Source organism: Ictidomys tridecemlineatus, chromosome 8 (genome assembly GCF_052094955.1).
Source record: "Ictidomys tridecemlineatus isolate mIctTri1 chromosome 8, mIctTri1.hap1, whole genome shotgun sequence".
NCBI lineage: Eukaryota > Metazoa > Chordata > Mammalia > Rodentia > Sciuridae > Ictidomys > Ictidomys tridecemlineatus.
In genome coordinates, this window is record NC_135484.1 from 128,108,890 (window position 1) to 128,121,874 (window position 12,985).

Consider the following 12,985-nt stretch of genomic DNA (forward strand, 5'->3'; position numbering starts at 1 on the left):
AGATGTAGATATTTAGAAAGCAATAAGTAAAATGATTCTATAACAAATGGTGGAGCTTATTCCAAGAAAATATGTAACTTAACTTTCTACCACAAACTCAACTTCTTTAGTAAGGGAAAGATGTATCACAGTGAAGTGATGCTTATATCTTAGTTTCAAGAGGAACAACTACCCAAATATACATTCCTATCTTGGAATTATATAACTATGAAATTATTACTTAAAGAAAATGCACAGGATTATGGGAAGCATAGTTTATTTTTAGCCCTTCTCAGTGATTTGAAATTCAGCATGACGAGTTTAACATATATCCATAGACTCACTGTAGATATAACATGCCAAAGCTGTGACTACTAAACAACAAGGAAATGTCAAAAATTCCAAATGGGAAAAGCAAGCGAATAAGGAGGTTCAATACACATGACAAACATCAGAGATTTTCAATTCTATCTGAGACTGATACTTTTTTTTTCTTTTAATTCCATAAGGAGCAATGGAAATAAACAATGGAAGTTCCACAACAGACTTCATCCTTCTAGGGTTTTCTGATCAACCTCAACTACAGAGCATCATCTCTGTGGTTGTCTTCATCTTCTATATTGTGACTCTGGTAGGAAACACAACCATCATTCTTGTATCTTATCTAGACAGCCAGCTTCATACTCCCATGTATTTCTTCTTATCTAATTTATCTTTTTTGGACCTCTGTTATACAACTAGCATTATCCCCCAGATGCTGGTAAATATATGGGGCCCCAAAAAATCTATTACATATGGAGGGTGTGTGCTCCAGTTCTTCTTTGCCCTTGACCTGGGAGCCACAGAATGTCTTCTCTTGGCTGTGATGGCCTATGATCGCTATGCTGCTATCTGTCAACCCCTTCACTACACAGTAATAATGCACCCTGAGCTTTGCCAGAAGATGGTGCTGACCTCCTGGTTGGGTGGCCTTGGCAGTGCCTTAATTCTTTGCTCTTTGACTATGAAGTTGCCAAGATGTGGGAACCGGGAGGTGGATAACTTTTTCTGTGAAACGCCAGCACTGATCAAGATGGCTTGTGTCTATTCAAGAGTAATTGAGATTGTTGTCTTTGCTCTTGGAGTAGTATTTCTTCTAGTACCTCTATCACTTATTCTCATTTCGTATGGAGTTATCACTCGAGCTGTGATGAGGATCAAGTCAGCAGGAGGGTGGAAAAAGGTCCTCAATACATGTGGTTCCCACCTCTCAGTAGTAATTCCATTTTATGGGACAGCCTGCCGCGTCTGGCTAACGGGAACCGAGTCCGGCGAGAGACGTCGAGGTTAAAAAATAAAAAAAAAATCACAGGACACCAAGGTTCTTCATCCAGGAGGAGGCAAGTGTGCGCTTTATTGCCAAATTTGTCCTCCTTAAATATATTTTGTAACAGCTGGGGAAATGACTCAAAGGCGAGGAGGGAAGAGTAATAACTGTGTCCTTGGGTTACCGTCATGTCCCTTTTCAGGAGGCTCGAACAGGTCAAGCTGTTCTGGGAGACACATATGCTCTGAGGCAGATAAACTGGAAACCGCAAGCCTGTGTCACGGCCTTGTGAGCTGGCCACATTGACATGCAGAACAAGGAATTGGGGGCTGGGCCCCAAGGGCCAGGGAAGGCCTGCTACCAGCACAGCCATTTATATATACATGAAGCCACAGGATACCTCATCCCAAGAACAAGGAAAGTTTTTTACTCTCTTTTACACAGTCATCACACCAAGCCTTAATCCTCTGATCTACACTTTTAAGAAACAATGATGTGAAGAATGCAGTGAAGAGAACACTAACAATAGAAAAATGTTCAGCAAGGTCATAAGTTAGATGGAAAAATATGAGAGTGTAGATAACTAAAGAAATATTGGCCTTTATCAATAGGGGCTCTGTCAATTCATTTAAAGACCATCTAAGTCAGGCATGGTGGTACACAGCTATAATCCCAGTGGTTCAGGAGGCTGAGGCAGTAGGATCCCAAGTTCAAAGCCAGCCTCAGCAAAAGCAAGGTGTTAAGCAACTCAATGAGACCCTGTCTCTAAATAAAATACAAAACAGGGATGGGGGTGTGGCTCAGTGGTCAAGTGCCCTGAATTCAATTCCTGTACCCAAAAATAAAAGACCACAAAATAGGTACTCATCATTTACCAAGAATTTTACTAGGTTAAGTATTTAACATGGTAAATAAATGGGAAGTAGGAATGATAAGAAAATACAAATACATAAATACAATACAATGAATGTATATAAAAGTTCAAGACAAATCAAGAACCACTGTCAAACAATTATGAAATGTAGTAAATACAGTTAAGATATTTGTAAATAGTTGTAAGGAAAATTTTCACATGTACATCTATGTTAATGTAGAATTATATTAGACAATGTCTTCTTTCTTACCAAACACACTACTTTTAGAAAAGTAATAGAATGTGAAACTCCCCTTCATTCACATGACAGTGCCTGAGGAGCTTTTGTGGTAGAATATCTACCAATATATGTTCTACCTTTGACCTCGAGTTTTATCTGGACATATGGCCACCATGCTGTAAATCACACTTCTTAGTTTAGCCTCCATGAAAACAATGCCAGGAAAGTTATGGGTACAGCTTCTGGATCAACTTCTTTTATATGAACCTATTTGAGCTCACCTTGCTCACTTCCCTTCCTATTATCTGGAATATGAATGTGGAAGCTACCTCACTTAGACCAATAAAATGGGAACAGAACCATAAGAGAAAATATATAGTAACCCACTGGCAGAGCAATGCCTCCAGATCATTTCAGGAAAAAAATTTCCATTATGTTTAATATTAATTAAACCTCTGTATTTGGGTTTTTTTCTGTTGGAGTAACTTAGCTCTAATACTTTTATGACTTGATAAGGAGTTTGCAAGATTCCGGGTCAGATACAGTTCATGATAAATTCTTATCACCAGTATGGAGAAATGAAGAAAATAAAAAATTTTACTTAAGATTAAAGTAAATCAGTATAAAATATTGCTCTTTCATGGGAGCATTAGATTAATTCTAGATAGGGAAGAGGAATGGGAGGGAAAAGAAGGGGGAAGGGGATTAGCAAGGATGGTGGAATGTGATGGTCATCATTATACAAAGTACATGAATGAAGACTTGAATTGGTTGTCAACATACCTTATATACAAACAGATATGAAAAATTGTGGTATATATGTGTATTAAGAATGGTAATGCAAAAAAAGTACATCTATAATTGCATAAATTGGCGTGAACATACTTTATATAGAGAGATATGAAAAATTGTGCTTTATATGTGAAATAAGGATTGTAATGCATTCCACTGTTGTCATGTATTTTAAAAATAATAAAATCAATAAAAAATAATTTTAAAAAATAAAAAATAAAATATTGTTCTTTGATCTATTCCTTTTATTTTTTATTGAAAAGTATGATAAATATTGAAGAGGATTTAATTCTGTATTCTACCTGGGAAAAAGAGAGAAAGGAGCTCAGAGATGAAGTAGTACTATCAGGAGTGGGGTGGAGGAAAAAAAAAGGAGAATACAAGAGAAGCAAAAAAGAGGAAGAATGTCCTCCAAAAGATGACAGTGGGGTCTGTTAGGTTTGGCTGTGGCAAAGTATTGTTAACACGTGCTATAGGCTTCCTTAGTGTACTCTAGTTATTTGGTGATCTATTCCTTTTAGGCACTTGGATTTTATAATATTCTTTCTCATATTGAATGATGGTGGTAGTACTTAGTAATCTGGGGGAAAGAGCTCGATGCTCTTAATTCACAAAACAAAAATTTAGTGATTTTCTGTTTGTCCATCATTTTTTACTTTATTTTACTGTGCTGGAAAATAAACTACTTCACTTCTCTACAAGTCAGTCATTCAGACACTAGAAATTCTATTTTTGTGGGAACTAGAAAAATAAGAATAAAATAATACTCATCTCTATCCCAGACACAATCTGAAACTTTTTAATTAATTTCATTTTAACTTATTTACATATTTCCATCTACATTAAAGTTTGGATCTTGTTCAGTTTGTCATCCTTCACTATTGCTCTCAGTGTAAGCTTTTACATCAAGAATTTTCACTCCCAAGAGAGCAAAAGGTGACACTGGGAGTTGATAGACCCAACCTGATCTTTTATTAAATTGGGAGCCATCTTGCCACAAAGCCATGAAAAGCTAATTTCAGCTTTCCTATAAATTACTGCAAACTCTGAACCTGCTTGGAATGCCTGCTCGTGCCTTGAACTCACCCATGCCTGGCTCTCTGACCAGATAGCAGCCCCCTCTGAAACTTTAGTGACACCTCATAAATATTGGCTTTCCCTGGCCAGACAATGACCCTCTCTGAGGCTCTAATGGTCTTCATAAATTCTGATGTTGGGGCCAGCAAAAAATGTAAACTACCATTAGAGTGATGCTTGTCAGAGTTCTGTTATCTGTAACCCCCCCTTTGTGTAACTTTCTGGGCTATAAAGCTGGGCTGTAGGAAAGGTGGGGCTGCTGTCTTGTTCCCACCGTTTTGGGAGGAAAAGGCAGTCTGGCTGGTCGAAATAATAAGCTTGCTTTAATTTGATTTTAATTGGAGTCAGTGGTCTTTTCTTGCGTCCTGGTCTAACAGAGTGTGGCAAAAATTATAGATATTCTAATAATTGGAGTTTCTCCAAATAGCCTAATATCCAATATAAGCGTAGTATAAAAATTTCATTAGGAAAGAGAGGGTAATAATGGAAAAAAAGGTTTGATGGAACAGTGTTACATTCTTCCCTATTTGAAAAGATGACTTAATGAAAGACACTCCCTGAGGCAAGGGATATATATGCCATTGTGGTTTGGATCTGAAACGTCCCCTAAAAGTTCATGTGTTGAAAACTTGGTCCCTATTGCATAAGTGGAGCTTTTAAGAAGTGACTGGATCATGAGGGTTCTAACTTCATCAGTGGATTAATTCATTTGGTGTATTCTTAATTTGAATGGACTATTGGAAGGAGGTGGAAACTCTAGGCAGGTGGAACATGATTTGAGGAAGTAGGTCACTGGGAACATTCCCTTAGGGACTATATCTTGATTCTGAGCCCCTTCCTCCCTCCCTCTCTTCCCCTACTCCTCTTCTTTTCCCCTCCTCCTCTTCTTCCTGCCCTCCTCTTCCTGCCTCTTCTCTTCCTCTTCCTCTCACTCTCCCTCCTTCTACTTTCCTCCCTCCTTCCCAGCTGCACAGCTTTCCTCGCCATGCCCGTTCTGCCATGATAATCTGCCTTACCTCAAGCTCAGAGCAATGAAGCTCTCTGTCCATGGAGTGAAACCAAGCCAAATAAACCTTTCCTCCTCCTGTCAGGTATTTTGGTCTCAGCTGATGAAAGCTGACCCATACACATGCCCAGGATCCAGCACCGGGGAGAGGTATTAATAGTCTTCTAGGTTAAAAATAATGAAACCTTCATTCAATTATGGCCTTCAGTTAATCAAGTTAAAATGCCAGAAATTCCCTGGCATGCTACTTTTTTAAAAGTAGACAAAACAAAGTATTGTCAAGAATGTAGAAAAATAGACATCTCATTTATTCTTCATTAAATTTGTTATCTACTACTGCATAAACATTTTTTAAAAGAAATGAACTGAACAAACTTTTAGCTAGAATATCAGCAAGATGGCAGAATAGGACTTCAATTGCTGTCTCCCCACAAAAACATCCACTTGAAAAATAAATACCCATGCAAAAACATACTTTCACAAGAACTAAAGGAACCCAATGAGAGATTATAACACTCGTCATAGCACATAAAAGGAATTATGCAAAGAAAGGGTAGGAAGGACAGCTTTTTACTACCCATGTTACCTTTTCCTAACTCCAGGCATCATAGCATGATGAAAGACACCCTCTGCTTGGGGAAAGGAGAAAGAAGTAAGCAATAGACTTTGTCTTAGACTTCAATATAGGAACAACCCCAGTAAAACTTAACTGGGCAGATGCCTAAAGTTTCCTAAAAACTGAACCTTCAGACCTCTCCTGGCACCAGATTAGAAACTGTAACCCAGGTCCCAGGCCTTTACAACAGTGTTGGTCACCAGATAGTACCCAATATTTGACTGTGTCCCATGGCCAAGGCTTCAGATCCACACCACCATGGGTCTGGCTCCCACAGATACAAGTTTGTTGTCACCCATCTTAGTTGTGGGTGCAGGTCAACATCAGAATCTACCCTACATAACTTGTAGCATTCCAATTACTTAAAAAAGGAGCTGGGGGAAGCAAGCAGTAGCAATAATTATAATGGCCTTAAAATAAACATCTGGTGCCTACTATGAAATCTATTATACTAATTATAACAGCATCAGCATTTAACATCAGCAACAACAATAAACAACTGTGAACTAGATCTAGCATTAAACAGCATGTTTAAATATGTTATCCACAGTACTAATAATTCTAACAACATGTGTGGTCAGGAGCAGGAACAATATAAACTAAATAGTTCTAGAGATAATAAAATTAAAGTTACTTAAGTAAAATGAAAATCAAGTAGGAAGCAAGAGAAAGTATGAAATATTTAAAAATGAATACAGCAGAAACAGGAAAGGGTATCAGGCTATAAAGAAGGAATAAAAAATAACTATAATAAAATAATAAAGAGAGTAAGGAAGGGGGAACGAGAGAATTTGGCTATTAGAGAGGGAATAAGGAGTAATAAGAGGAACAAAACAAAGGTTAAGAACAACTGAACAAATATAAAAATCAAACCAAAACAAATATACAAAAAATTTTATCCCTCCAAAGTCAAGACTAACAAGTGAAAGAAAATGATAAACATGAAGAAAAAAACTATTTAAAAATATATCTTTAGAACAATCACAATCAGTACAGCAAGATCATGCACACACAAACACACAATGGAAAAGGAAATGAAAAATGAAGGGCTTGTCTCCACTGAGGTGGTCAAAACTGTTGACAGTAGAGATGTTTACTGCCTTTGCTATTGCACTCTTCTTTCTGTTTCTTCTTGGGCTATATACCCTTTAGATCAAGGACTGGTGGGGGGTGTTAAATCTGACCACTTTGTGTTTCTCACCAAGCTACCAGCTGGCATGGCCTGGAACCAAAGCTGGTTGCATCTCCACAGATGCAGAAAAAGCCTTAGACAAAATCCAGCCACCCATTCATGTTAAAAACACAAAAGAAACTAGGTGTAGAGGATAAAGCCATAAAAGTACATATGACAAACCCATAGCCAACATCATACTAAATGAAGAAAAACTGAAGGCTTTTCCTCTAAAATCAGAAACAAGACAAGGATATCCACTCTCACGAATCCTCTTCAGTAAGATTCTTAAAACTTTAAACAGAACAATCGGCAAGAGAAGGAAATTGAAGGGATAAAAATTAGAGAAAAAAAAGTCAAACTATCTCTGTTTGCTGATGCCATGATCCTATATCTAGAAGACCTAAAACTCCACCAGAAGACTTCCAGAGCTGATAAAAAATTCAGTGAAGTTGCAGGATACAAATCAATATACAAAAATAAATAGCTCTCCTATACTCCAATAATGAATCTATTAAGAAGAAAACTTTTCCATTCACTGTAGCCTCAAAATAATAAAACAAAATAAAATACCTGGAAATTAATCTAAATAAGGAAGTCTACAATGAAAATTATAAAATACTGGAAAAAATGAAGACCTTAGAAGAAAGACAGACCTACAATGTTATTAGATTGGTAGAATTAATATCATCAAAATAGCCATATTACCAAAAGCAATTTAGAGATTTAATGAAATCGCCATCAAAATACCAATGACATTCTTCACAGCCATGTAGGATATTCATCCGATAGAGTATTAAATGAAGAACTAAAAAAACTTAACACCAAGGGCTGGGGTTGTGGCTCAGCCATAGAGCGCTCGCCTAGTACATGCAAGGTCCTGGGTTCGATCCTCAGCACCTCATAAAAATAAATAAGTAAAAATAAAGGTATTGTGTCCATATACAATTTTAAAAACATGAATATTTTTTTAAAAAAATTTAACACCAAAAAAAAAACTGATACTTCACTCAACAAATGAGCAAAAGATAAGGAGACATTTATCAAGCGAACAGAAATGGCCAACAAGTATATGAAAAAATGTTCAACATTTTTAGCAATCAGGGAGATACAAATCAAAACTACGCTGAGATTTCATCTCCTGTCATAATGGCAATCATCAATACAAATGACAGTAATGGGGGCAAAGTTACACTTATACATTGTTAGAAAGACTGCAAATTAGTACAACCACTTTGGAAAGCAGTACAGAGATTCCTCAAAAGACTAGGAATGGAACTGATATGGGTCTTAAAGATCAGGAAACTGTCCTCATTCCCTCAGTGTTGAAGATTAAACACCTAAGAAACACAGAGGCAAGCATAGAAAGCAAGTTTTATTTAAGAGACAGAAGCAAAAGACCTCTCCAAAAATAAGGGGATTCAGATCTAGGTACCCATGGAAATAAGTGTGTCTTGTCCTTTTATAGACCCCAAGAATCCTCTATCCCTTCTTTATACTCTGTGGATATGTCTAAGGGCAGGAAAGAACATCACAGAGGGCAATCACTTATGCTGGGGTGTTAGCAACCCATTGAGCTGGGAAGTGTGACCCCAGAGGTTAGCTGTTAGCAAGCCAATGATAACCAGCCATTCTCTCTTGGCCCCCATCATTCATTATCTACACTGACTCCCTGACTTCATCCCCTGCCTTAGTGTGTTGAGGAATGTGACAGTTCCTGTCCCCTCAGGCCAGACAAGGCTGAAGGCAGATTGCTTTTTGACAAAGAAAACTTTTGGCGAGTCAGTACAATGGGTTCATTTTATAGAATTATCCTCTTAACCTCATGTTCCCACCATCCTCATCTATTTGTCCCCTTTCAGAACCACCATATGACCCAGCTATCCCACACTTCATTATTTGTTGAACAGCTAAAATCAGCATAGTATAGTGATATTACTTTTTTTTGGTACTGAGGATTGGACTTAGGGGCACTTGACCACTGAGCCACATCCCCAGCCCTATTTTGTATTTTATCTAGAGACAAGGGTCTTACTGAGTTGCTTAGCACCTTGCTTTTGCTGAGGCTGGCTTTGAACTTGCAATTCTTCTGTTTCAGCCTCCAAAACTGCTGAGATTACAGGCATGCACCACCATGTCCAGCTGATATTACCAATATTTATAGCAGCACAATTCACAATAGCCAAGTTATAGAACCAACCTAGGTACCCATCAATAGATAAATGGATAAAGAAAATATGACTTATATGCACAAAAAAATGAAAATATGTCATTTACTGGAGAACATTATGCTGTGTGAAATTAGCCCCACTGAGAAAGGATCAAATGTTTTCTCTCATGTGTGGAAGTTTGAAAGAAAAAATGAATAGAAAATGGAAATCTAATGAAAATATAAGGGAGAGGAGTAAAGTAGAAGCAGGGAACCAGGGAGAGGAAGAAGGGGAGAGAAAGGGTAAGAAATGGAGAATAAAGTTGACCAAAGTATGCTGTGCAAATACGAATGTATCACAATGCATTCCAGTTTTATATACATATATATATTCTCTCTCTCTCTCTCTCTCTCTCTCTCTCTCTCTCTCTCTCTCTCTCTCTCTCTCTGTCTTTCATTTATTTTAAAATTAGTGCATTATAGTTTTTTATTTATTTATTTATTTATTTTGTAGTTCCTTTGTTACTTTCTTCCTTTGTGATAAAGTGATTTTCTCCTGTGGTATGCTTTGACTTTTTACTTTTTATCATAAAGCTTACACAGAACATTTTATAGTTATAATATTAGTGTGGCAAAGAGATATTTACATCTCCATGCTTATTTCAGCACTATTCATGACAGTCAAGCATGAAATCAACAGTCCATCAATGTATAAATAGATGAAGAAAATGTGGTACCTATGCACAATGGAATAATATACAAACTTAAAAAATAGAAGGCAATCCTATCATTTTCAACAACATGAATGAAACTGGAGGACATTATTATATTAGGTGAAATAAGTTAGACACAGAAAAGCAAATACTGAATCATCTCACTCATATGTGAAATATCTCTGGAGATATCTATAAGGCATAAAAGTGAGATTAATGACTTTCTGTACTTAATAGAATCATATGTCATTTTACTGGGTTAGTGGCTAATCTGAGAAAACAAGCACAATTATAATTTGCCAACATGAATTTCATTAATTATGTTATGAACTTTTAACTGATTCTTTATCCAAATGGTTTTAAAGTAAAATAGTGAAATCTAGCTGGGTGCTGTGGCATATACCTATAATCCCAATAGCTCAAGAGGCTGAGGTAGGAGGATCCTGGGTTCAAAGCCAGCCTCAGCAAAACTGAGGTGCTAAGAACTCAGCAAGACACTATCTCTAAATAAAATATTAAAAATGGCTGGGGATTGGCTCAGTGGTTAAGTGCCCCTGTGTTCAATCCCTGGCACCAAAAAAAAATAGAATAGTGAACTCTATTAATAGATGAATTCTAAGAAAAACTTCATGTTTGATCAAATTCCTTCACTGTACTTCTTTTCATTTTATGAAAACTAGACATAACAATTTACATATGTGAAATATACATTCTAATACATGGATGAATAGATTTAGCAAAATTGATTCCAGTATTAGTAAACACTTAATTACACCCTTCAAGAAGTAGTAAATGAGAGTTTAATATGTAGCAGAAACTATAACCCATGCTGGGGGGTACCACAAGGAGCAAGAGAAAAGCATCACTAACAGATCTTAGAGATAGTGTCATTAGAAGATTCAATAACATTTCCATCTAACTTAAAGAATTTTTTATTTTGTTACAGAATATGTTATCAGTATTAGTTGTTGATCCATAATGAAATCAATGTATAGCATCAGTGGATTTAAAAATCAGGAAATTATGCTCTGATAATATCCTTTACTCATATTTGAGGCAAATATGTCTCTATGAAGGTGAAAACGTAGTGAGCTGAACTTCACTTCTTATAAAAGACTTATTCCCATGTCAGTTTTAAAGGTGATATATAATGGAATTGTCTGCAAAACTTTTTTAAATGGGGGAGAGGGGCACTTAGTAAGATTCCCAATGGTAGTGATGCGTGGCTGCTTTGAGGAGAAGTGAGCACAGACAACCAGAAACTACCACTGAAGTGAAAACACAGGCCATGGACTTCACAGTGAGATGGAACCATAAGTGACTGGTGTCTAGCTAAGGAAAATCGACTTTTGCAGAGTTAAAGCCTCACCACTCAATAGCCCCTAAAAGTGCCTTAAGTCACTGGAATGAGGGGCACACAATTTACCAGGCCAGAAATTATTAAAATAATTTCTATTTTAAGAACAGTCTGGGCCTCTCAGAACACACACCAAGCCTGGATCAGCTGCATTCAAGCTCTCATTCGCCTGCTTCTCACAGCCTAACTGCTGTGACTCAGCACTAACGATCCCGCTGAAACAACTGGTCAGCCCTTCTGAACTTACGGAGGTAAATGCCAACCGAGCCTTCATAGGCAGTGGCCATAGGATTGAAACGGGGCTTGGGAGAGACAGTCAGGACCCACCCGTTGCATTGGTCACCCGGCAAAGGGAACGAACTGTCACCATTTGCATGGGATACCACCATGGCAGAGAACTGACATCACCAGAACATGGCGGAGGAGATAACTTCATTGAAACCAGCGGCGACAGGTGTGTCATCCCCTAGCCATCCCTCTCCACACAGCGAGGAAACCTTAAGGGCCCCTCTCAGCTCTCTCGTGAGCGTGATAGCCAGACCGAGGGAATCAGGAGTGGCGCAGGACTTATGGCACGGATCTCCCAGCTACTGCTCCCACCAGTGCTGACAACTGAGGTCTCTTGCACTAGCTACTGGGGCGTGGCTACTGGAGGGCAAGCAAATTCCCTGGGGGTTCTCAGCCCCAAGCTCTAAAAACTTAGGGTCTGAGGAAATGGCAAACAGGGAGAGTGTGCCCAGGCGTTCATGAAAACAGGGCTCCCAGGAGCAGCAGACCTGGCGTGTAGCCAGTATTGTGGTGAGCGTCACGGGTCAGCGGGGCCTGGCTTGAGGGAAAGTGGGGAAGTGACTAGACACAAGAGAAGGCCCTAGACACTCAGGATTGGAGACCTGCCCAGTCTGGGAGGAAGAGCTGCTGCACAGTGATTGGTTCCTGCCTATTGAGAGGAGAAGCTTGGTTCAGTGGGCACAGCTCCACCTACTGGAAGAGAAGTTAATCAAACTCTAAGACTGCATTTATTAATTATTTTTTTTTAATTTGGGTTTTTTTCTCTTTTTTTCATTTTCATTTTCTTGTTGTTGTTGTTCTTGTTTTTTAATTTTTTAAATTTTTTTAAAATTTTTTATTTTATTTTTTTTTTAATTTTAATTTTCACTTTTTTTATTATTATAAAAATAGGAAAAGAAGAACTTAAATTATCACTATTTGCAGATGACATGATTCTATACCTAGCAGGCCCAAAAGGGTCTACAAAGAAACTATTAGAGCTAATAAATGAATTCAGCAAAGTGGCAGGATATAAAATCAACATGCATAAATCAAAGGCATTCCTGTATATCAGCGACAAATCCTCTGAAATGGAAATGAGGACAACCACTTCATTCACAATATCCTCAAAAAAAATAAAATACTTGGGAATCAACCTAACAAAAGAGGTGAAAGACTTATACAATGAAAACTACAGAACCCTAAAGAGAGAAATAGAAAAAGATCTTAGAAGATGGAAAAATATACCCTGTTCATGGATAGGCAGAACTAACATCATCAAAATGGCGATATTACCAAAAGTTCTCTATAGGTTTAATGCAATGCCAATCAAAATCCCAACGGCATTTCTTGTAGAAATAGAGAAAGCAATCATGAAATTCATATGGAAAAATAAAAGACCCAGAATAGCAAAAACAATGCTAAGCAGGAAGTGTAAATCAGGCGGTATAGCGATAC

The 12,985-nt window shown here is 37.7% G+C and overlaps 1 protein-coding gene across 1 annotated transcript; it reads left to right on the plus strand.

Moving 5' to 3' along the window:
- Positions 1-493: 493 nt before the first annotated feature.
- On the plus strand, positions 494-1,779 carry LOC101969947 (olfactory receptor 2W1). Its single transcript, XM_013365998.4, has 2 exons — positions 494-1,259; positions 1,655-1,779. Exons 1-2 carry the CDS (start codon positions 494-496, stop codon positions 1,777-1,779), a joined length of 891 nt encoding a protein of 296 aa, XP_013221452.1.
- The last annotated feature ends 11,206 nt before the right edge of the window (positions 1,780-12,985 follow it).